The 25,100-nt window shown below is 43.2% G+C and overlaps 1 protein-coding gene across 3 annotated transcripts in view; it reads right to left on the bottom strand.

Annotated features, from left to right (window-relative positions):
• Positions 1–25,100, bottom strand: part of LOC139459487 (histone-lysine N-methyltransferase EHMT2-like) — a 91,010-nt gene that overhangs the window by 40,378 nt on the left and 25,532 nt on the right. The window contains exons 3-14 of one of the 3 annotated variants that reach the window (XM_071240934.1): positions 23,893–23,914; positions 22,246–22,293; positions 21,939–21,995; positions 16,733–16,816; positions 15,988–16,526; positions 13,099–13,230; positions 12,578–12,721; positions 12,233–12,432; positions 11,072–11,187; positions 8,834–8,900; positions 1,292–1,374; positions 452–681 (exon numbers count right to left, since the gene is read on the bottom strand). In XM_071240934.1, the coding sequence (XP_071097035.1) occupies positions 452–681; positions 1,292–1,374; positions 8,834–8,900; positions 11,072–11,187; positions 12,233–12,432; positions 12,578–12,721; positions 13,099–13,230; positions 15,988–16,526; positions 16,733–16,816; positions 21,939–21,995; positions 22,246–22,293; positions 23,893–23,914 (1,722 nt within the window). The remainder of the gene's footprint in view (positions 1–451; positions 682–1,291; positions 1,375–8,833; positions 8,901–11,071; positions 11,188–12,232; positions 12,433–12,577; positions 12,722–13,098; positions 13,231–15,987; positions 16,527–16,732; positions 16,817–21,938; positions 21,996–22,245; positions 22,294–23,892; positions 23,915–25,100) is intronic. The other 2 variants (XM_071240935.1, XM_071240936.1) reach the window with 2 other exon arrangements.

Raw genomic sequence — 25,100 nt, 5'->3', positions numbered from 1 at the left:
AAACTTCCCCACAGACACATGTACTATGGTCAGTCACAACAAACATTAGAACCTCCCCAACAGACACATGTACTATGGTCAGTCGCAACAAACATTAGAACCTCCCCCACAGACACATGTACTATGGTCAGTCACAACAAACATTAGAACCTCCCCCACAAACACATGTACACATGTCACAACATGTCAAAACAAACATCAGACCCAGACCAGATATTACAGTGATTGATGTAATTGAATATTGAACATGGTGGTCAAACTAACACTGAAATTACAGGCTGTATAAACTTCAGAGACAACCAACTCAAGCACAATGTGTTCACCTGAACATGATCTCTGAGTAGAGTCGGTCTTGAGGAAAACACTGCATTCCATAGTAGTTAAATCTAAGTAGCTAGCATGCACACTTTACAATTAATAAGATGATTTAAAACACTGGTATTGTACGTACCCTGTCATCCACCCTGGCTCCGACCTTCATGAGGTACTGTACAACATTAGGTTTATTGTGCTCCGCCGCCATCATGAGGGGTGTCTTCAGTGTCTTGTCCTTCATGTGATTAGCTGCTCCTGCCTGGATAAGGATGTGGACAATGGCCAGATGACCACTAGCAGCTGCCCCGTGTAGCGCAGTTTCGTCGTCGTACTCCTCGTACTGATAGTTTGGATCCACACCATCAACTGTCAATCAATTAATCATCATGTAGAAGACCGTACAGAATCAAAAACACCAATTTTCTTTCCTTTTCTTGAAACATACCTGAAATCTATTAGTCCCACTGTATCCTGCAGTCACAATAATATTTCTGTGATCAAATTTTGTAAATTCTGCACATAATTTCATGAACTTTAAAGCTTAGTTGTTTTTTAATTTCGTAGTTTTGCACCCGTTTGAATTGTGACAGGCATCTTCATGAAAAACTTACCCACAGCTAAAATAGCTTATTGAAGTGAATCAGACCACAAGTGTAAGCATACAGACATGCACTTTCGGTAAGCAATGATACAAAAGTCAACACAAAATAAATATCTGTTTACATGCTTAAAATCAGCTTTCGAATAACATATTGAAGTGTACTTGACAAACTCTGCAGCAGATAAATGCAAAATTCTGCACATGTTCAGCACAAAATGTGGTTTTCTGCAAGATAGCTACATTTCTGCACCAAGTGGGCATTTCTGCAAAATATTCCACAACTATGGAATCACAGAATATGGCAGGGAGAAACGCTACATGATCTAATGACATCTGTTACTGTCAAAGTCATGACTACTTATTGAAAGCACTCACTCAGCATATAGAGCAGTTTCTCCAGGTCTCCCTCGTAGGCTGGCATGTACATGCTCTTTGATAAATTCCTGTACTTCTTTGGCCTGAAATAGAATCAGTAAAATTCAAATATTTTATAGATTTGTATACTTATCCTGCTTTACTTCTTAATGCATTTAATGTAGGTTTTTCACAGAAAGATGAAGCTGCCTTAGGTCCAGCTGAAGAAGAAATTGTTCCAACTAGCTGTGTCGCTAATCCCACCACACAGAGGCCACTTGACCACGGAAGTGGTGACATCATGCATCTTCACATTACTACTTGATCATAACATCTTAAGTCATCATGGGAGGCAGCTCTGCGATGTGTGCGTCCTTAGACAAAGTAATGCAGGATAATGATACAAATGTAAAACATCTTTAAATTTTACTAATTTTTTAACTTATACTGCATTATTCCTTAATGCATCTGAATTGGGATGGTACAGAGGTGAGCATACCTCAGATGTGATCCTGAGAAAACCCGTGTCAAATGTCCAGGCAACCGTCACGGCATCCTTTTGTAATGATCGGAAACCAGGAGATAATTCCTGCCTGAGGAGAACAAGAGTATGAGGAAGTCCAGGCAAAGAATATCAGTAGACAATAGCTTATGCTCAAGTTTTAGACTCCCTTACCGAGCCAATGCTTGCAGTATGTGAGCCTCCTTATGCGGGGTGCAATTACAAGAGAGTCTGAAAGGCCAACTCTGGTCTGCTGGAGACGTTAATGGTATCTTGGGTTGGTGACCCTGAGGGTCGTTTGTCCTAGGGGGATCCAGGCCAGCGGTCTCATAAGCCTGAAGGATGGCTGTGCATGACCACAATAACATTGTATTATGACTAACTTCCGTCTTGGAATCTAAGTTTAAGATCCTCAGAAAAACCTTGCCAGAGGTCCAGGTAGCTGTCATGACATCCTTTTGCTATGATTGGAAACCAGGAGACCATTCTTGCCAGAGGAATGACGAGAGTATGAGGAATGTAGGAAGTCCAGGTAAAAGACCTATTCAAAATAGCGTATGCTATAATGTAAGACCAACTTACAGAGCTTGTGGCATACAGACCTACCTATCTGGTGTGCAAACAATGCACGAGTTGAAAACACCAGCTCTGGAAAACTTGAGTGTCTAAATGGTGTCTGGGATTGGTGACCTGGTGGGGAACGACCAGAGGGCCAAAACTTTGTACGCCTCCTATGCCTTCAAAGCTCATGTCCCTCAGGTACCTCAAAGACAGTGTCGGATCTCCAGAAGCATCCTTCCATGATGGATCTGAATGAGCAATTGATGTTGAGAGCCATCATAGAAGTGACCGCCCAGATCTCTTGAGGGTTGTAGGCCCTGGGAGGATCAAGGCCAGCAGCCTCATATGCCTGAAGGATGACTACATGTAACCATAAGGATAATGTGATACGACTGACTTCTGTCGTGGATGTTCTGGAGACGAGGATGAAAAGTCGTTTCTGGGCGGATAAAACCCCTCTGGGCACAAACTGGCCACAGGAGATTCACCTCATCTTCAGCACCCACAAACGAGGAGAGTGGTGGGATGGTGAAGGACTTGTCAGGTGGTCCTGGGAGTTAGTTGATTCTTGACAATGAAGTCCCAGCACAGCCCGTGGAGAAAGGTTCACTGTGCCCTGCCTCAAATCAGACATGGATTATGTTGAGTGCATGAAACATGCCAACCCTTGCCGCCACGGCTAGAGCCAAGAGGAAAATCGCAGAAACCTAAGTTCCCAATCAGGACGTCTGAACTTCGCCTTCTGATCTGCAGGCTGAAGGAGCACGGCAAATCTTGCAGTTCCAGAAACTTCGTGATTTTATGTTCCTCCAGAACTGCCAACACCAAGTTAATGGTTACCAGGTAGGTAGTGATGGTGCCTCCCTTGAGGTGTAGTTTGCTGCCCATGAACAGAAGGAATTCAACCAAGAATTGAGGGGAACTGAAGTGGGATCCTGATGTTTCTCCTTGAAAAAGGATTCAAAAGAATGCAACTAGTCATCATAGAAATCCCTGAGTGAGTAGACACTAAACCACAGTGGAATATCGTCAGAATGAGCACTTCCAGTTCCATGTTGTTAATGTGCCCTGTAGGCTGAATGTTGGACTACACCCCTGGGGTTGTCTGGACCACCAGATGAGCGCCCAATCCCTGTAGAGAGGAGCCCTGTCAAGGAGACCCCTCCTCAGACATTTGACTCCACCATCAACCACAAGAGATGAGGTTTGAGGAAGGATGGTAGGTCGAAGGGGAACGACGGATTCTGCCACCTGATAAACAGCGCCAAGAACTGTTAGACTGGCAAAGGGTAAACAGCAGTGGCAGAGCCGTTTGCTGATTTAGTCTACAAGACTAAAATGGAAACATCAACTTCAGGGGGGGTTCTGATCGTGTCTTGCCTCGACAATACATGGGAAACTGTGTTTGTCTGCGAACCTATGCCAGGTCCCATATTGACTAAGTAAGCTAATGACGCATTAACGTAACAGTCGTAGGAAGAATCATAACATTGAGCTGCATCTCGCAGATAAGGCTGAATATATACAATTTTTTATCGATTTCCATGTCCTGGGCTTCATAAAAGCACTATAGTTCTTACACTGAGGTGACAATGAAGGGTCATATTGTGGTGACAAAAGGTGGTGCTTCGTTACTCCTCTTGTTGTTATTGGAGGTCTACTGAAGTTAGTGACTCGGTCACCTTGATGCATATAGCGACAGGCATCTGATAATCTGGTTGCAGCATTATGTACAAGTAATCATGCAAATTAATCTGTGAAAGTGCACTGCATGGCTAGCATAGGTCAGTTGGCCTAATTCCGGAAAAAAATCGGGTACAGTTAGTCAGTTTCTTGACACGTGACGCAGAATGGAGGAACGCTTGGCCCAAGAAGTGTCTTGTTTATCCATGCCCAGGTCAGGTGATGGAGTAACGGCGGCCAGAAGTCAACCATCTCATCAGGGACTTGGTTACAGCTTAGATTAGTGTCCTTCTCAGTGGAAGACTTGTCGTACTTTGGCAAAATAGAACCTTCAGAGGAGTCCGAGTGGAATCCATATGATCTGCACACAGGTTAACGGCTTCTGGAAAGAAATGACTTGGGGGCTGCCCCTGGAGGATGCTCCCTAAGAGGACAAAGCCTTGGACGTAAATGGGCAGGAGGTGTAGGCTTAAGTGCAGGCACTACAGGTGGTGGAAACATCTGAGGCTCAAGGGACTGTTGCAACATGGACTGCAGAAACGAATGCATCCATGCACGCTGCCTTTTAAGGAACAGCATTTGCGCTGGAGGGAAGCCGATTGGAGCTGTTGGCAGACCAAATCCCAGGTGCGCAGCAGACACAGGTGCTTGAGGAAGAGTCACAAGTGTAGGATCTGACGGCGTAGGATGCACTTGGTCAAATGCAGGCATCACACAGATCATAGGCGTAAGAGAAGTCATCAGCCCCTGAGGAGGCATCAGTGTCTGAGGCATAGGAGGGACAGCTCTTTTAGGTGTGGACGTCTGTGAGGGCATCCACCCCAACTTGGGACAGCTGTGACAAGTCGTGCAGCGTGGTACAATTCTCGGGAGGGAGGGTCTCTTGGGAGTCTGACAAGTGCTGAACAACAAGCAAGCACAAATCACCTATAAAGCAGGAGCCATAGTCACAAGATGTACAAAACACAAAAAGAAATTACAGTCATTTTGAACCCAGAAAACACGGTGGCTAAAGTGTAAAATTACGCAATAGAAAAGTGAAAAACACTTACTTTGCAAACCTGCAAGCTTCAGGTAAGACAATATAGCAAATTACAAAGCTGTAAAACAGAACAAAGAGTGTGCAACACAAGAACCTGACCACTTGGCAAATCAAAATGGCTGATTGGAACAACAAAGCACATGATTTTTCAGTGACTTGTAGCTGCCATCATGTCCAAAATATTAATGCGACAGTAAAATTCTATGAAATTTGAAGGCACATGCCATAACAGTGATATAATTCACAATAAACGCTGAACAAGCATGAAATACTCATATCCCCCGCCAATATGACATGTCTGGTTGTGTGCAATGCATTAGCTCCTGTGAACTATGTTCACTGAACCTTTAGTAATAGCCTAATTGCAGCCCTAAAAAAAGTTATTACTGGTGTTTTGCCATCTGTAGTTTATGATAGAATACGTAACTGTATTTGTAATGAGTAAGGATGAGACATATGGACGAACAACTTCTTTATTACAATTAGGATCGACGTTTCAGTGTTGGTTCTAACACCGTTATCAAGCAAGTGAAGTACAGATTATGGTTGACAAGAATATATACAGGATAGGAGGCAGTGTTTATACAGTTGAGTAGGTTTAAGATCAGTTACACTGTTATATTTGTAATGGGTCATGTTATTACTTAAACAATAATCAGAAAAGTAAGGGAGTTCTTACTTTACATAGAGATCAATGAGAGCAGGGGTCACCATGAGGTGTACTGAGAAGTACAGCACCAATCTTCTGATGATCTGAGTAGTAGACTGGAGTCTGGAATGCTACAGCACTGGCATGATCAGAAAACAAGTCCAGTGTAGCTCCAAGACAATGAATTGGAGAGTGAATGAGTTGAGTCATTTTCCGTATGTTAAAGAAATCTTCAAGCTTCAGTTTTTCAGTCAGATCACAGTTCGGAACCTGAGTAACTAGGACATGTTCACATTTATACTGCTTGGAGAGATCCTGAAGTTGCTTCATGAAGTTAGTAAGTGAATGAGACTTTTGGAGGAACATACACACAATCAATGCAGAACTTGCCAACAAGAAAGGAAATGTATTCAATACTGCGAGATGACATTATGTTCCAAGTTTGGTGAAGAAATATGGTATGATTTCTAGATCTGCCCCATAAAAGAGGACTACTGCCATTTTCAGCCCCAAGTCAAAGTCGTTGCCATGATAACCCAAAAAATATTTTTTTTAGAATCCCAAACTATCAAAAGGCAACAGTTCACCACTAGACCTATCTATGTGCCAAGTTTGGTGAAGAAATATCATACAGTTTTCAAGATCTGCACTGGAAACAAGGACTACCGCCATTTTCAGCCTAAGTCAAAGTCGTTGCCATGATAACCCAAAAAATATTTTTTTTAGAATCCCAAACTATCAAAAGGCACCAGTTCACCACTAGACCTATCTTGTACCAAGATTGGTTAAGATATCTCTCATGGTTCCGAAAAACGGACAGAATGCACCCATTTCTATATCCCCTTCCACTTCGTGGCGAGTGAAAATAAAGAAGAATAAAATGGATGCCTGTAAAAAAAGGACACCTTATTATACAGGACTTGTCAGTCTGGGTGACAAGCAGTAATGTGAAGATATGTGACATCATTACTTGGGCGCTGTGTGATGGCATTAGCCACAGAACTAGTTGGAACAACTTCTTCAGCTGGACCTCACACAGCCTCGTCTTTCTGTCAAAATTCTGCAGTAAATGTGTTAAGGATTAAAGCAGGATAAGTTAAAAAAATATATTTGCATTATGACCAACAACAAATATCTGGAAACATTAAGATGGAAATCTTAATTTTTTTCAGCGGAAATTAGTGGTCCAAGGGAGATAAAATAGGTTTTCGAATAATTTTGCAGAGTTACCTCCCTTTATTTACAAAAATGAAATGTTACAACACATCATGGCTACTGAAGATCTGGTTTCATAAGAAAGGTTTGAAAACCTTTCTTATTACACAAACAAAAAATTTATATGTCTAAATTGCATTATTTGCTGTAATGAATCACAGATTTATGGAGGGGTCTATGGCGGTCAAACCTGTAAAAATATTTTGTATTTTGTCTAAAATCTGAATCTTTCGATATTTTTCGATATTTTACATTGCACACAATACAATGATGAAAACCAGGGATCTGGAAACCTGTCATTGCGCCAGACTTGTCTGCAGATAGTACGAATTGAAAAATTTCAAACCAGACTTTTTAAAATTTGCAAACCGGATATTTTTTAGAAAGTTCTTGCCTGATATTAGAACCTGAGAACAAATAACATTACAAAGGATGTTAACATAAGGTGAGGCGAGGTAAATGGAGTTTAATGTCATGTTCAAAATTGTTGTACTTATACAGTAATGTGCATGCTCATGTGTGTGGCTACTTGTACTAGTCCAGACTAATGCCGATTTTATAGTGCTTTCCCACTGAGATACCATGTCACAGTTTAACATGAATACCTAACTCAGACACAGTATACTCTGACTCTAAGCCGACCAGTCCTTGTTTTAACCCCTTAAAGCCAAGCGCCAGACAGGGTAACAACGGGTACCATTTTTCAATGTCTTTTTGTATTACGCGGACGGGGATCGAAACCCCAATCTTCCGCTCTCCGGGTGGTCCACTAGACCATGGTGGAGGCCATATAAAATATAGACTCACATTTGCTTTATTTTGTTGATTAGTGTATACATATGACCTGGAAGGATGACCAAGCGCTATCGGTCAACATCATATTATGTGTGTAAAACTATAATGCTAAATCGTATCCCTTCAGGGAATTCAGGTGATAAACTTAAATTGGTCAACAACTGTGAGATCTGAGATAAAATATCAGTAGACATGATAATTTACCAATTAAATTGTATTTCCAGTTCTGCTAGGCATTGTTTCATATACAGAAATTAAGATTGCAGTGTATATTTTCTCACCTGCAATAGCAATCATGTGAACACATATTTTCTACCATCTACCGGTGATTCGGTTAAAAAATACACAATAATACAACTTCAAAGTATTTTGATGCAACGATCAGAAATCTATTTGAAACTATTGTTTTATTAGAAATCACATACTACAATATTGTGTTATTTTAGTTGCAGCTTTTACCACATATATATAAAATTAAAATAATAATAATAATAATAACAATAAGAGTAGCACTTTGGAACAGTTGATTGCTATTGACGTACATTCTTTTGCATGGGGAACAATTAGACCTTTTACCATTTCATTGACATGCAGCCTAACAGTCGAACTACATCAAATATGTTTTTCAGTAAGTCAAAGTGTGGCATTTATGATATATGTGTCCATTCTCTGTAAACTAAAGTTTACTTCAAGGCATCAATATCAGTCATGTGACTGGTTGCTGTAAAGAACAGTCACTTCACACAAGAGCTAACTGAAATTAACGTAAAACAATGAATGAAATTTTGAACAAATTTAATAAAATGGTTTACAAACATCAGTCCACATACACAATGAACACTTGTTATAAACAGATAGTGTTATAACAGGACTAAATGGAGTAACTCAGTACGGTCTTGTTGACATGGTAGTTCCAGTGTTGCGTGCTCACGATAACATTTAATATTATCAGTCAAATACAATCATAAATAAAAAATATATATATAATTAAATGGGAAATATTTGATACTACTATGGAATATTTAATGTTTATGAACATTTGCTCTTCACCTTGGGCTCATGTCAGCCACTGAGAACACTGATACCATTCCCTGTGCACATCAGTGTAACACTCACCTTTCTTCTGTGAGGCTGACCAGCATCTTCTCCAGGTGGTGCCGGGACGGACCCAAGGGGAGCCCCTCTGAAGACAGACATAACACCATGTTCAGCCTAGTGTAGACATAACACCATGTTCAGCCAAATGTAGAAATAACACAATGTTCAGCCTAGAGTAGACATGACACAAAGTTCAGCCTAATGTAGACATGACACCATGTTCAGCCTAGTGTAGACATGACACAAAGTTCAGCCTAATGTAGAAATAACACAATGTTCAGCCTAATGTAGACATAACACCATGTTCAGCCTAGAGTAGACATGACACAATGTTCAGCCTTATGTAGAAATAACACAATGTTCAGCTTAATGTAGAAATTATACAATGTTCAGCCTAATGTAGACATGACACCATTTTCAGCCTAATGTAGACATAATACCCTGTTCAGCCTAATGTAGACATAATACCCAGGTTAGCCCAATGTAGACACAATACTCTGGTTAGCATAGTGTAGACATAATACCCAGGTTAGTCTAATGTACACATAATACCCAGGTTAGCCTCATGTACACATAATACCCTGGTCAGCCTAATGTAGACATAATACCCAGGTTAGCCTAGTGTAGACATAATACCCAGGTTAGCCTAGTGTAGACATAATACCCAGGTTAGCCTAATGTAGACACAATACTCTGGTTAGCCTAGTGTAGACATAATTCCCAGGTTAGTCCAATGTAGACATAATACCCAGGTTAGCCTAGTGTAGACATAATACCCAGGTTAGCCTAATGTAGACACAATACTCTGGTTAGCATAGTGTAGATATAATACCCAGGTTAGCCCAATGTAGACATAATACTGTGATTGGTCCAGAAGAAAAAAGTTGTTCCATTCCAGAAGAAGGACCCCCTAATCATCAGTTGCAACAACATATGGGAAGTGGTGACGTCATAGAACTTTCATATTACTGTGGGTCACGTAAATTGTCTGCAGTTATCAAGGGGAGGCAGGTCTGTGATTGTTATATTGTTGTTGTTTAGTTTGTTGTTTATGTCTCACTCTCATACAGAAAATCTGTAGCACAACCCAAATGCCGGACAATATGTCTCACTCTCATACAGTGTTGTTTGTTTGTTTGTTGTTTAACGCCACACTCAGCAATATTCCAGCTATATGATGGCGGTCTGTAAATATTCGAGTCTGGACCAGACAATCCAGTGAATGACATCATCATCCATGCAATTCAGATACAATGACATGCATCAACTAAGTTAGCGAGCCTGACCACCCGATCCTGTTAGTCGCCTCTTACAACAAGAATAGTCTCCTCTTATGGCAAGCATGGGTTGCTGAAGACCTATCCTACCCCGGATCCTCACGGGTCCTGCAACTGGTAGGCCATTAGACGTTGTAATGCAGCATAAGTATACAAATATAAGAAATATCTATCATATCCAGCATTACTCCTTAATGCATCTGTATCCGACGAAATGGAGGTGGGAATACTTTCAGATGTGTAAATAATCTCACGACATGCAGTCTTGTCAGGCATAAGGCACAATTTTTCTGCACAGATCAGTAACTGATCATCCGATCCGGTCCACGGAAAGGCAACAAGAGTATGTCCGGGTAAACAAACAGTAAGAGACAATACCATGCGTTAAGGTCTAAACCCTGGATTACCAAGCCATGACTGCGTAAAGCCAGGAAAAAATCCCCTAAGAAGCGAGTTACGAAAAACTGTGCGAGTCAGGTAAGGCTGGCTCTGACATGTTTTTTTGTCTTTGCAGTGTGGTCACCTGCTGGGCTACAACCAGCAGTCCGAAACCGCAAAAGCCCTCGACGTCTTCTAAAGCCACGTCCCTAATGTAGTGGCTGGAAAAGATCAGTCTAACCTTAAAAAAACTTCCTTCCATGATGGCACTCTTATTCAACTGTGAAGAGCCATTGTAGAGGCAACTGCCCGAAAACAGGAACAGAAATAACATCAAAATACTGGGGACCAATTTAGCATATGTTATCTGTTTGGTGACCAACAGCGATATGAAAGTTCCTTGACGTCAGCACTTCCAGTATGACGCGGCAGCTGATGAATGGGGGGTGAAGTTGTGAATGCTTCTGGAATGGAAATCTTTTTTTCTTTTCATCAACTGGACCAATCACAAGATTCATTTCTGTCAAAAGTAAGCAGTGAATGCATTAAGGAGTAATGCAGGACAAGTTAAAAATTAGGTCTTTGTGTACGTCGGACCTACCTGAAGATAAGGTCTTTGCTGATGGAAGAGTGTGTGTCACAGGCGGCACTATGTCTGTGTCCTCATTCTCCTTCCCCTTAAGTTGAGGATACACAAATGTTGGCTTTGTCTTATATCTGCAAGCAATAAAAGATCAATTGAAATTAACCAATAGCATTTAACTGTATGCCTGACCAGCGGACAACTTCTCTCCCCTCACTCGTCTGACTGACCAGCCGACAACTTCTCTCCCCTCACTCGTCTGACTGACCAGCCGACAACTTCTCTCCCCTCACTACTGACAGACCAGCCGACAACTTCTCTCCCCTCACTACTGACAGACCAGCCGACAACTCCTCTCCCCTCACTCGTCTGACTGACCAGCCGACAACTTCTCTCCCCTCACTACTGACTGACCAGCCGACAACTTCTCTCCCCTCACTACTGACTGACCAGCCGACAACTTCTCTCGCCTCACTACTGGCTGACCAGCCGACAACTTCTCTCCCCTCACTACTGACTGACCAGCCGACAACTTCTATCGCCTCACTACTGGCTGACCAGCCGACAACTTCTCTCCCCTCACTACTGACTGATCAGCTGACAACTTCCCTCCCCTCACTCGTCTGACTGACCAGCCGACAACTTCTCTCCCCTCACTACTGACAGACCAGCCGACAACTTCTCTCCCCTCACTACTGACAGACCAGCCGACAACTCCTCTCCCCTCACTCGTCTGACTGACCAGCCGACAACTTCTCTCCCCTCACTACTGACTGACCAGCCGACAACTTCTCTCCCCTCACTACTGACTGACCAGCCGACAACTTCTCTCGCCTCACTACTGGCTGACCAGCCGACAACTTCTCTCCCCTCACTACTGACTGACCAGCCGACAACTTCTCTCGCCTCACTACTGGCTGACCAGCCGACAACTTCTCTCCCCTCACTACTGACTGATCAGCTGACAACTTCCCTCCCCTCACTCGTCTGACTGACCAGCCGACAACTTCTCTCTCCTCACTACTGGCTGACCAGCCGACAACTTCTCTCCCCTCACTCGTCTGACTGACCAGCGGACAACTTCTCTCCCCTCACTCGTGTGACTGACCAGCGGACAACTTCCCTCTCCACTTCACCCCCCCTCACTGGTGTGACTGTGGAGGTTTGTGCTGTACTCACACTGCCCTCCTGGAAGAGCTCTTGTTTTCTAGAATGGCCATGGGCTGTGGGGCATCACTGTAGCCCAAACAGATTTCCATTTGGGCGGACTCTTCCCCACAATGAGGGCAGTAGTACTTGCCATCCTTCAACACCTGGCACAGCTTGTGAAAACTGTGCACCGATGTACCACCCTCCTTCCGACACTGGTAAAACTTGCCCTGAAACAATGGGCACACATGTCAAATGTCATGTCTCATATTACAGTTTCTTCAACCTGACATCAGATTCAAGGTTGAAATTGAAGTTAACAGTTTTATGACCTGTAAAATGTTAAGTAAGATGTACGCCTTCCAATCAACATACCTGTGTGCAGAAATGTCCACAGCCTGGGCAGCACTGATGCAACTTAAGCCGCTTGCGATGGGCCTCGCACACCGCCATGAAAGGGATCTTGACTGCAGGCCGCACCAGTTGATTGTTGCTCACCTTGTTGCAGCAACCCATTACCTGCAAAACAAACCCATAAAGATCTGGGTTAGAATAGGTCTTCAGCAATCCATGCTTGACATTGGCGGCGACTAATAAGATCGAGTGGCCAGGCTCGCTGACTTCGTTGATGCATGTCATTGTACCCCAATTGTGTGGATCGATGCTCATGATATTAATCACTGGATTGTATAGCCCACACCTATTTATTACAGACAGCCATGATACAGCTGGAATATTGCTGAGCAAGGCGTTAAACAACAAACAAACCTGCAAAACATCATGCATACTACAGACTAAATGCACCAACACACACAGACATTCACAGACTGATAAATGACTGTCTGTTGAGTTCCTAACCTGTATGTGATACTGCCATGAATATAGAGTCCGCTCACCTTGCCATCCACAGAGTCCAGAGCCTGACAGTAGGTCACACCCGATGTCAGTTTGTTGAAAGAAGCACCATTGATCTTACAGCAGCACAAAGGGATGATGTCCTTGTCTGGGGATATACCCATGGCCGAGGTCTGAAAACAACACAAACACATTCCTGTTCACAGCCCGTCTGCAGCCAACATCTACATTTAAGGATTGACTATTTCTTTTCTTTGAGAAACGCCTATCGATTTAGTACTATCGTAATGCAAACAACTGCAATAGACTGGTGGGTCATTACACTCATATTTCATTAAGCTGAACTTGTACAACTTGCACAAAAATGCTACACTTCGAGTATCCTCTAAGGTATATCCTGGCTTAGGATGTTCCTGTTACTGTGGTCACAATTCATCCTCGATTATCCAGTGTTTTATATCACATTTCTACATATATACCATTGATCTATCCTATGCCACTATACTAAAAATAGTGACACTGTAGCTCACTTGAATATTTCAGCATTGATATTCCTATATTTTCTGCATAATAACGGAAGAGTAAAAACAAATACCAAACTCTAAGATTTGAACAAAACATGATACCATTATAAGGAAAACATACATGCCAAAATCTAGCTCCCTGTCATTAATTTCAGCAGAGAAGAAGTTAACAGAGCCAATATGTCTTCCACAGATTTTAAGAGCAAGGTAGAAAAAAAGGTCAAATCTTCTGTGAAAATGGAAACATTTATGTTGAGCCCTACAACCAACCACACGTTTCACTTTGGAAAACAATGGCTGAGTAATGGCAGCCTCAAGTAATGACTTGAACCTCTTGAACACATCAGGGTGGCATCATTCGTGGGAACAAACATGTGAAAGTTTAACTTCAAGTGTCCATTCGTTTCTGAGCAAAAGATGTTTGCATTGAGTGACCGACCTGGACGCCAGACAAACAGTCCATGACATAATCTCACTTGACTTTAGTCATGTGGGCTACAAATAGACATCCTATGAAAGATACTCCACAAATCAAGAGAAATGTCTTTCAAAGAGGGTGATAAGGTGAAATCCCACTTGCAGCTATGGTAGCAAATGGGTCCAGATACTGCAAATATGGAAAGCTTTGCGCAATGAAATTGCTGCAAGGATCTAACAATAGCTTTAACTGCGTCTGGAAAGTTTTACAAGACCCTGTTGAAGATTACCAAAGATCAAAGCTACTTTTGCAGGTGTTGCATTTGATACGTTGGGGGCGGCATGATGAACTAGTAACTCAGTGTCAGTCAGTGAGTTGTAAGCTATAGATGCATGTGTTCTTGGAGTAGCGCGTTTACAGAATAGACTGGCTGGTGTATGTCTGAATTACTCAGTGTTATGTCAACAACTTGACAAGATGTGGCAGGTTAGTGACATTAGACTATTGACACTAAGTTACAGTGTGCAATTAGGGAAACATGATGTGAAGGAGTATTTATTTATTCACGTACTGGCTGGTTCCAAAGCATGTGGAAGTGAATTTAAGAAATAGGCCTCCTTATTTATTTTTTTGCCTCCTTTTTTCTTTGTGGTTGGTTTGCAAAAATAACTGCGTCTTGAAACTATTGCAAGTGTGTCGCTTGCAGTTTTTGCAGTATTTTTCTGCTCGCAAAGCTTTTCAGATGTACAATAATTAATGAATATGTCTTCACACTCCATTTAAAAAAACCAATTATTGTCAACTTTCAAAAGAACTGCTAAGTTGAGAGGGTGTTACAGGAAGGGGGTACAATATATCAAACATACCACTGTCATCATTGTGGGGGGGATAGGGACACAAGAAGGGGTACAGAGTATCATGCATTCCACTGTCATCACTGTGGGGGGGGGGGGGGGGAATTAGGGACACAAGAAAGGGTACAGAGTATCATGCATTCCACTGTCATCACTGTGAGGGGGGGGGGGGGGGGGGGGGGGAGGAGGATAGGGACACAAGAAAGGGTACAGAGTATCATGCATTCCACTGTCATCACTGTGGGGGGGGGGGATAGGGACACAAGAAAGGGTACAGAGTATCATGCATTCCACCGTCATCACTATGGGGGGGATAGGGACACAAGGAGTGGTACAGAGTATCATGCATTCCACTGTCATCACTGTGGGGGGGGGGGGGGGGGGATAGGGACACAGGAAGGGGTACAGAGTATCATGCATTCCACTGTCATCACTGTGGGAGGGGATAGGGACACAGGAAGGGGTACAGAGTATCATGCATTCCACTGTCATCACTGTGGGAGGGGATAGGGACACAGGAAGGGGTACAGAGTATCATGCATTCCACTGTCATCACTGTGGGGGGGATAGGGACACAGGAAGGGGTACAGAGTATCATGCATTCCACTGTCATCACTGTGCGTCTCTTCAATATTGGACTAACAACATTAGGGCACTCAACTGTCACACATGTCACCCTGTAACATACTACTGGAACTAAGAAGTCATGTCTTCAGACCAATTACCACACAACAACTATTTTCAGGTAACTGACCCAAAAGAGTCATGGAAAACCTTCCAAGATCAAAAAGCGAAGAAATTCAAAGGTATTGTTTAGAAATTTGTAATTGGCACAAAAATCATGAAATTCATGGCATCATACAATTTGGATTGTTTTATAAATCCTACAGCAGCTGTGAGAATAAGAAAAATGCCAGGTGTGACAATATGAGCATAATACTTACATAAGTGTATGCAGGTGGTTTGGGGGTCTGTGAGAGCAATTAACATGACATTATGTACAAGTACTGACTGAACATTTCACCAGAAGGAAAGAAGAAATGCTGGCATTGTGGAACTTGGAAAATCTGACAGCATGAAAAGCAGAAATTACAACTGTATGGATGAAATCATTATCATCAACAAGTAACTTACAGGACAAGATGGTGGGCGGGATGAGTTATCACATGCAGTTCCGTCTTCTGGAGTTTTAGGTGGGGTCACAGGGTAACAAAGACCATTGGGAGTTGATGCAACCTTGGTCTCTCGGCCATGTGGAGCCACAATCTTCTCGCCATTAAAGCAGTCAGCATTGCCCTCCCGCTTCACCTGGCCTAGCACTGGCATTGCAGTGATGCTTGCAGGACCTCGAGGTGGGAGATAGGAGGGGGACCCAGACACCAGCAGGGCACGTAATGCTTCCGAGTTTTTAGGGCCACATGGTTTGGGCACAGTGTTGACACTCCTACTAGCTGCCAACTGGCTGGACAGAAGAGCCAATGGTGAGGACATGTATTTGGCACTTTTCCCAAAGCCAGGGGTGGGCGTATCTGTGTTGGGCTGACTAGTGGGGATGGTCACACTCCTTGGTAATAAAGACTTGAGGCCAACAGGGGTTGGCTGATGTTCAGACACAATGGTGACGACGGGTGTGATTGGACATTCCACACCCTCCTCTGTCTTCCTCTTCTTACCTGCAACAAACATTGCAAATTTTCTCTGTCAGTAACACGGGCTGAAGTCAAAGGCTTCTCCATAAGGTCTTATCTCTAACTTAATAAATAGACATATAAATATATATATATATATATACATGATGTAACACTTGCATTGAAAATATTTCATTTGGTCCTAAACCACAGCAGTCATTATAAGGGTATAGCATCAGGCTCTGACGAACCTGACAAGGAGTTGGCAGTGTCACCTGAGTCAGCAGCCTCTGCTGGTATCGTTGTGGTCGTGGCTTCACACTGCTCTGTATCTTCTGTAACATAGCAACAGCAAAGACTTTGGGAATGGTGTCTGGACAAGGTACACCAGTGATTGGTATGAGTAATGACAGAATTCAATATGAGCAGACAGTTCTCAAAGTGACAACGTGATCTATTTATGCCGCCCTTCAAGACAAACATAGTTAACTTAACTGTAGACCAGTTTCCCATGGGTAATACAAGGGAATAAAAAAGCCAAGTGATGCAGAGTATGTCTCACTCTCATACAGATGAAGAAAAGCACAACCCAACTGACAGACAGTATGTCTCACTCTCATACAGATGAAGAAAAGCACAACCCAACTGACAGACAGTATGTCTCACTCTCATACAGATGATGCATATGTAGCAGGGCGTGAAGTCACAGATGACATTCTTACCTTGTCAGCTTGCTGACGGGGATAACCTCTTTGGTCATGTGGACAAGGTGTCCGACCTCGGTCAGAAGGTCTGTGGTTCGAATCCCATCACGGGACTCGGAAATTTTATGGCCGCTACACATAGCACAACCAAACTGACAGACAGCATGTCTCACTCTCATACAGATCAACTGCAGCACAACCCAACTGACAGACAGTATGTCTCACTCTCACAACCCAACTGACAGACAGTATGTCTCACTCTCATACAGATCAACTGCAGCACAACCCAGCTGCCGGACAGTATGTCTCACTCTCATACAGATCAACTGCAGCACAAGCCAACTGACAGACAGCATGTCTCACTCTCATACAGATCAACTGCAGCACAACCCAACTGACAGACAGTATGTATCACTCTCACAACCCAACTGACAGACAGTATGTCTCACTCTCATACAATCAACTGCAGCACAACCCAACTGACAGACAGTATGTCTCACTCTCATACAGATCATCTGCAGCACAACCCAGCTGCCGGACAGTATGTCTCACTCTCATACAGATCAACTGCAGCACAACCCAGCTGCTGGACAGTATGTCTCACTCTCATACAGATCAACTGCAGCACAACCCAACTGACAGACAGTATGTATCACTCTCACAACCCAACTGACAGACAGTATGTCTCACTCTCATACAGATCAACTGCAGCACAACCCAGATGCCGAACAGTATGTCTCACTCTCATACTGATCATCTGCAGCACAACCCAGATGCCGAACAGTATTTCTCACTCTCATACGGATCAACTGCAGCACAACCCAACTGACAGACAGCATGTCTCACTCTCATACAGATCATCTGCAGCACAACCCAACTGACAGACAGCATGTCCCACTCTCATACAGATCAACTGCAGCACAACCCAACTGACAGACAGTATGTATCACTCTCACAACCCAACTGACAGACAGTATGTCTCACTCTCATACAGATCAACTGCAGCACAACCCAACTGATAGACAGTATGTCTCACTCTCATACAGATCATCTGCAGCACAACCCAACTGACAGACAGCATGTCTCACTCTCATACAGATCATCTGCAGCACAACCCAACTGACAGACAGCATGTCTCACTCTCATACAGATCAACTGCAGCACAACCCAACTGACAGACAGTATGTATCACTCTCATACAGATCATCTGCAGCACAACCCAACTGACAGACAGCATGTCCCACTCTCATACAGATCAACTGCAGCACAACCCAACTGACAGACAGTATGTATCACTCTCACAACCCAACTGACAGACAGTATGTCTCACTCTCATACAGATCAACTGCAGTACAACCCAACTGATAGACAGTATGTCTCACTCTCATATAGATCAACTGCAGCACAACCCAGATGCCGGACAGTATGTCCCACTCTCATACAGATCAACTGCAGCACAACCCAGATGCCGAACAGTATGTCTCACTCTCATACAGATCATCTGCAGCACAACCCAACTGACAGACAGTATGTCTCACTCTCATACAGATCAACTGCAGCACAACCCAGATGCCGGACAGTATGTCCCACTCTCATACAGATCAACTGCAGCACAACCCAACTGACAGACAGTATGTATCACTCTCACAACCCAACTGACAGACAGTATGTCTCACTCTCATACAGATCAACTGCAGTACAACCCAACTGACAGACAGTATGTCTCACTCTCACAACCCAACTGACAGACAGTATGTCTCACTCTCATACAGATCAACTGCAGCACAACCCAGCTGCCGGACAGTATGTCTCACTCTCATACAGATCAACTGCAGCACAACGCAACTGACAGACAGTATGTCCCACTCTCATACAGATCATCTGCAGCACAACCCAACTGACAGACAGCATGTCCCACTCTCATACAGATCAACTGCAGCACAACCCAACTGACAGACAGTATGTATCACTCTCACAACCAAACTGACAGACAGTATGTCTCACTCTCATACAGATCAACTGCAGTACAACCCAACTGATAGACAGTATGTCTCACTCTCATATAGATCAACTGCAGCACAACCCAGATGCCGGACAGTATGTCCCACTCTCATACAGATCAACTGCAGCACAACCCAGATGCCGAACAGTATGTCTCACTCTCATACAGATCATCTGCAGCACAACCCAACTGACAGACAGCATGTCTCACTCTCATACAGATTAACTGCAGCACAACCCAACTGACAGACAGTATGTCCCACTCTCATACAGATCAACTGCAGCACAACCCAGATGCCGGACAGTATGTCCCACTCTCATACAGATCAACTGCAGCACAACCCAACTGACAGACAGCATGTCCCACTCTCATACAGATCAACTGCAGCACAACCCAACTGACAGACAGTATGTATCACTCTCACAACCCAACTGACAGACAGTATGTCTCACTCTCATACAGATCAACTGCAGCACAACCCAACTGATAGACAGTATGTCTCACTCTCATACAGATCAACTGCAGCACAACCCAACTGATAGACAGTATGTATCACTCTCACAACCCAACTGACAGACAGTATGTCTCACTCTCATACAGATCAACTGCAGCACAACCCAACTGACAGACAGTATGTCTCACTCTCATACAGATCAACTGCAGCACAACCCAGATGCCGGACAGTATGTCCCACTCTCATACAGATCAACTGCAGCACAACCCAACTGACAGACAGTATGTATCACTCTCACAACCCAACTGACAGACAGTATGTCTCACTCTCATACAGATCAACTGCAGTACAACCCAACTGACAGACAGTATGTCTCACTCTCACAACCCAACTGACAGACAGTATGTCTCACTCTCATACAGATCAACTGCAGCACAACCCAACTGATAGACAGTATGTCTCACTCTCATACAGATCATCTGCAGCACAACCCAACTGACAGACAGCATGTCTCACTCTCATACAGATCATCTGCAGCACAACCCAACTGACAGACAGCATGTCCCACTCTCATACAGATCAACTGCAGCACAACCCAACTGACAGACAGTATGTATCACTCTCATACAGATCATCTGCAGCACAACCCAACTGACGGACAGCATGTCCCACTCTCATACAAATCAACTGCAGCACAACCCAACTGACAGACAGTATGTATCACTCTCACAACCCAACTGACAGACATTATGTCTCACTCTCATACAGATCAACTGCAGTACAACCCAACTGATAGACAGTATGTCTCACTCTCATATAGATCAACTGCAGCACAACCCAGATGCCGGACAGTATGTCCCACTCTCATACAGATCAACTGCAGCACAACCCAGATGCCGAACAGTATGTCTCACTCTCATACAGATCATCTGCAGCACAACCCAACTGACAGACAGTATGTCTCACTCTCATACAGATCAACTGCAGCACAACCCAGATGCCGGACAGTATGTCCCACTCTCATACAGATCAACTGCAGCACAACCCAACTGACAGACAGTATGTATCACTCTCACAACCCAACTGACAGACAGTATGTCTCACTCTCATACAGATCAACTGCAGTACAACCCAACTGACAGACAGTATGTCTCACTCTCACAACCCAACTGACAGACAGTATGTCTCACTCTCATACAGATCAACTGCAGCACAACCCAGATGCCGGACAGTATGTCCCACTCTCATACAGATCAACTGCAGCACAACCCAACTGACAGACAGTATGTATCACTCTCACAACCCAACTGACAGACAGTATGTCTCACTCTCATACAGATCAACTGCAGTACAACCCAACTGACAGACAGTATGTCTCACTCTCACAACCCAACTGACAGACAGTATGTCTCACTCTCATACAGATCAACTGCAGCACAACCCAGCTGCCGGACAGTATGTCTCACTCTCATACAGATCAACTGCAGCACAACGCAACTGACAGACAGTATGTCCCACTCTCATACAGATCATCTGCAGCACAACCCAACTGACAGACAGCATGTCCCACTCTCATACAGATCAACTGCAGCACAACCCAACTGACAGACAGTATGTATCACTCTCACAACCCAACTGACAGACAGTATGTCTCACTCTCATACAGATCAACTGCAGTACAACCCAACTGATAGACAGTATGTCTCACTCTCATATAGATCAATTGCAGCACAACCCAGATGCCGGACAGTATGTCCCACTCTCATACAGATCAACTGCAGCACAACCCAGATGCCGAACAGTATGTCTCACTCTCATACAGATCATCTGCAGCACAACCCAACTGACAGACAGCATGTCTCACTCTCATACAGATTAACTGCAGCACAACCCAACTGACAGACAGTATGTCCCACTCTCATACAGATCAACTGCAGCACAACCCAGATGCCGGACAGTATGTCCCACTCTCATACAGATCAACTGCAGCACAACCCAACTGACAGACAGTATGTATCACTCTCACAACCCAACTGACAGACAGTATGTCTCACTCTCATACAGATCAACTGCAGTACAACCCAACTGACAGACAGTATGTCTCACTCTCATACAGATGAACAACAATCTACTCCATGACATACAATCATCTTGGTTCCACACTTTCCCATTTCTATGCGGGAAACAAGGGATCTATCCTTCCTGATTCCCATGAGCCAGCACCCTGCTATAGACCTACAACTATTACAGTCATCACTGTTACAGGTAACTACTGCTATCGTACAGGAAGTGAATACCTTGTGTTTTCCTTTTCCTGAGACTCTTGCTGAACTCAACTGATTCTTCCTCCCCATCTGAAACAAGACCTTAGAGTATTTATCTATTTCCCACCAATCAGATGGGCACCACAGTGCATCAGAAGATAACATGTAGAATACTTGTTCCATATCATGTATTTATCATTTCTATATCCAGAAAACCTATATTCTATATCCAGAAAACCTATATCCTTCAACCAACATTTTAATTTTGACAGATGGAATATGAATGACAACCTGAAACATCACTACTGATCTATAACAAAACTAATCCATCAACACTTACCAATACAATCATGTTTGTCTCCATCTAGTGAATCTGATGTATCTGCTCCTGAAAAAGGGCATTTCATCAATGTGCATGAAGTACAAACAAGCAAGCTGTTTTATCTCCCTGTGCTTCTCACATGCTGGAACCATTTACCCCACTAAAGGTGGGGCAGGACAGACAAGACCATTTGGCCCGGCTTCATCCATCTCCATGTCGAGATAAACCAATATCAACCACCGGCAAACTCTTACCTGGACACAAAACATCTGTGATTGGAGATTGTATCTCTGAACAAGCCTTCTCTGGCTTCAGTTAAACACCTCACCTAATGAAGAGAACAAGCCTTCTCTGGCCACAGCTAAACACCTCACCTAATGTAGAGAACAAACCTTCTCTGGCCACAGCCAAACACCTCACCTAATGTAGAGAACAAGCCTTCTCTGGCCACAGACAAACACCTCACCTAATGAACAAGACTTCCCTGGCCACAGACAAACACCTCACCTAATGAACAAGACTTCCCTGGCCACAGCTAAACACCTCACCTAATGAAGAGAACAAGCCTTCTCTGGCCACAGCTAAACACCTCACCTAATGTAGAGAACAAACCTTCTCTTGCCACAGCTAAACACCTTACCTAATGAAGAGAACAAGCCTTCTCTGGCCACAGCTAAACACCTCACCTAATGAAGAGAACAAACCTTCTCTTGCCACAGACAAACACCTTACATACTCACAAGTCTTCTCTGGCAGAAGTTTTTGTCTAGCACAGCACTCGGCAATATTGCAGCTGAATGATGGCGCATGTAAATAATCAGGCCTGGACAAGACAATCCAGTGATTGATATTGTGTGTAACCTGTTCCATTCAGTTGCCTCTTACAACCAGCATAGGCTCCAAGGGGTCTACTAAAACCTGGGATCTCCACAACGTTTGACAGAAGTAAATACATGTACTGTCTTACATTCTACTGCAAATCAGGGTTTCAGGATTCATTTATGGGACACTGAAATTGTGAGAGACGTTTTCAAAATTTGATGATGAAACAGAATATCTGACCAATAGTTGATAAAATCATGACAATGTCCTGTTGCCATTTGCTGCTATCGAGACCACTGTACCTGCTGTAAATATATCAAACATCCCATGCTTCAAACGATGTATTTGAAAATCAGCTAATTTTGATCTCCAATAATTAATTGTTTTGCAAAACATAAGTAACCTCATGGTGAACAATAAAATAAAAAATAAAAAATCCAAGGTTTTACCTAGACTTACAAAAAGGGGACCCCAAATAATTAATTCTAAAGAGTCCTTGCAGGCAATATGAGGGTCCTGTAAAGTAATGAAATGGTGAAGTGTACTATACATTTTGGTAATCAATTACTTTCGAGCCTGGAATACAGTGACCATGTGGACAGTGGTCATGATCGACGGCTGTAATAACAGACACCATGACTGACTGTTCTTGATGCCCTGTACATGTTGGTAGTGTGAAAATTATTGTGTTTCCCTTGGGACAAATTATATTTAATTTCTGAGTCCATTCTCTACATTTGTGTATACTGGACACATATTTGTGCATCGTAAAACCACGCAAATCTAGTTGTGATACTACCAGGGTTACTACCAGGCTACTTTGGCCAGTTAAATCCAACTCACTATCTGATAGATTCCCCTTTGCCTGAAAAGAAAAGAAAAGAAACATTATAGTACAAAAATGATTTATATCCTCAAGATCATGTCCATATATTATATACAGAAAATCAGTTAGATCCACAAAACATGAATGGAGGATTCAAAATATCTGATCAATTCTTCAAGTATCAAGGGGTGATTAAAATGTTCTGAGCCTCACATAGAAAGACTTGACCTACAAACAAGTAAAAAAAGTTTTGTTGTTTTTAACATGCCCTTCCACATTGATGAAATTTTGCCAACAATGTTGAAGGGATTTTATCCCAGTTTCTTAGGGGCCCTTTTCTTGGCTGTCCAAAAAATTCTCCACCGCCGCTGATGGCATTGTTCGGGTGGAAATGGGTTCCGGATGGAGCATTTCCATGTATGCAAACAGATGGAAATGTGAGGATAAGCTGGGTGCTGAAGGACTTCAAAGACATACTCATCAATTGTAACTATTGATATGACAATAGTGCACTGGCGCATTGTCCTGTTTGAAGAGCACACATTTCACAGCTTCCCACATCTCATAGTTTTAATACCCTCCCATAATTGCCTCAAAAGTGCAGCATAATATGCTCCATTTATTTTTTTGGCCTTATGGAAGATATTCCACCATGATGAAACAGTCTCTGCCTTCTTTGGTGCTGGTGATGTCAAATGCTTCCATTGTTTTGATTGTTGTTTGTACTCAAACAGATCTAGATTATCACAAAACATATTGTGCCTGGTGCATTTTTGATGATCAGATGTCAGGAGCTTATGGAACCCAACAAGCTTATGTCCTCTTCATTGCCACAGTTTCTGTAAAATTGGAATGTGCTCTCTCGTGGAAATGCCTACCAAACAAGCAATATGACATTCAGTAATTCGCCAATCCGTCATCAAGATACTGTAGATTCCATGGATTATTTCTGGTGTCTTCCAGGACATGGGTCGTCTTGAAGGCTCTCCCTGTCGTTCCTCAAGTTTGCTACAGGCTCAGGCCTTATCAGTCAACCCTTGTATCCTACAGGCTCAGGCCTTATCAGTCAACCCTTGTATCCTACAGGCTCAGGCCTTATCAGTCAACCCTTGTATCCTACAGGCTCAGGCCTTATCAGTCAACCCTTGGATCCTACAGGCTCAGGCCTTATCAGTCAACCCTTGTAGTATGCTACAGATTCAGGCCTTAATAGTCCACCCTTGTA

This window comes from Haliotis cracherodii, unplaced genomic scaffold, assembly GCF_022045235.1.
Source record: "Haliotis cracherodii isolate W230 unplaced genomic scaffold, xgHalCrac1.p SCAF_13, whole genome shotgun sequence".
Taxonomy (NCBI): Eukaryota; Metazoa; Mollusca; class Gastropoda; order Lepetellida; family Haliotidae; genus Haliotis; species Haliotis cracherodii.
This window is presented reverse-complemented; position numbering and strand designations above follow the sequence as displayed.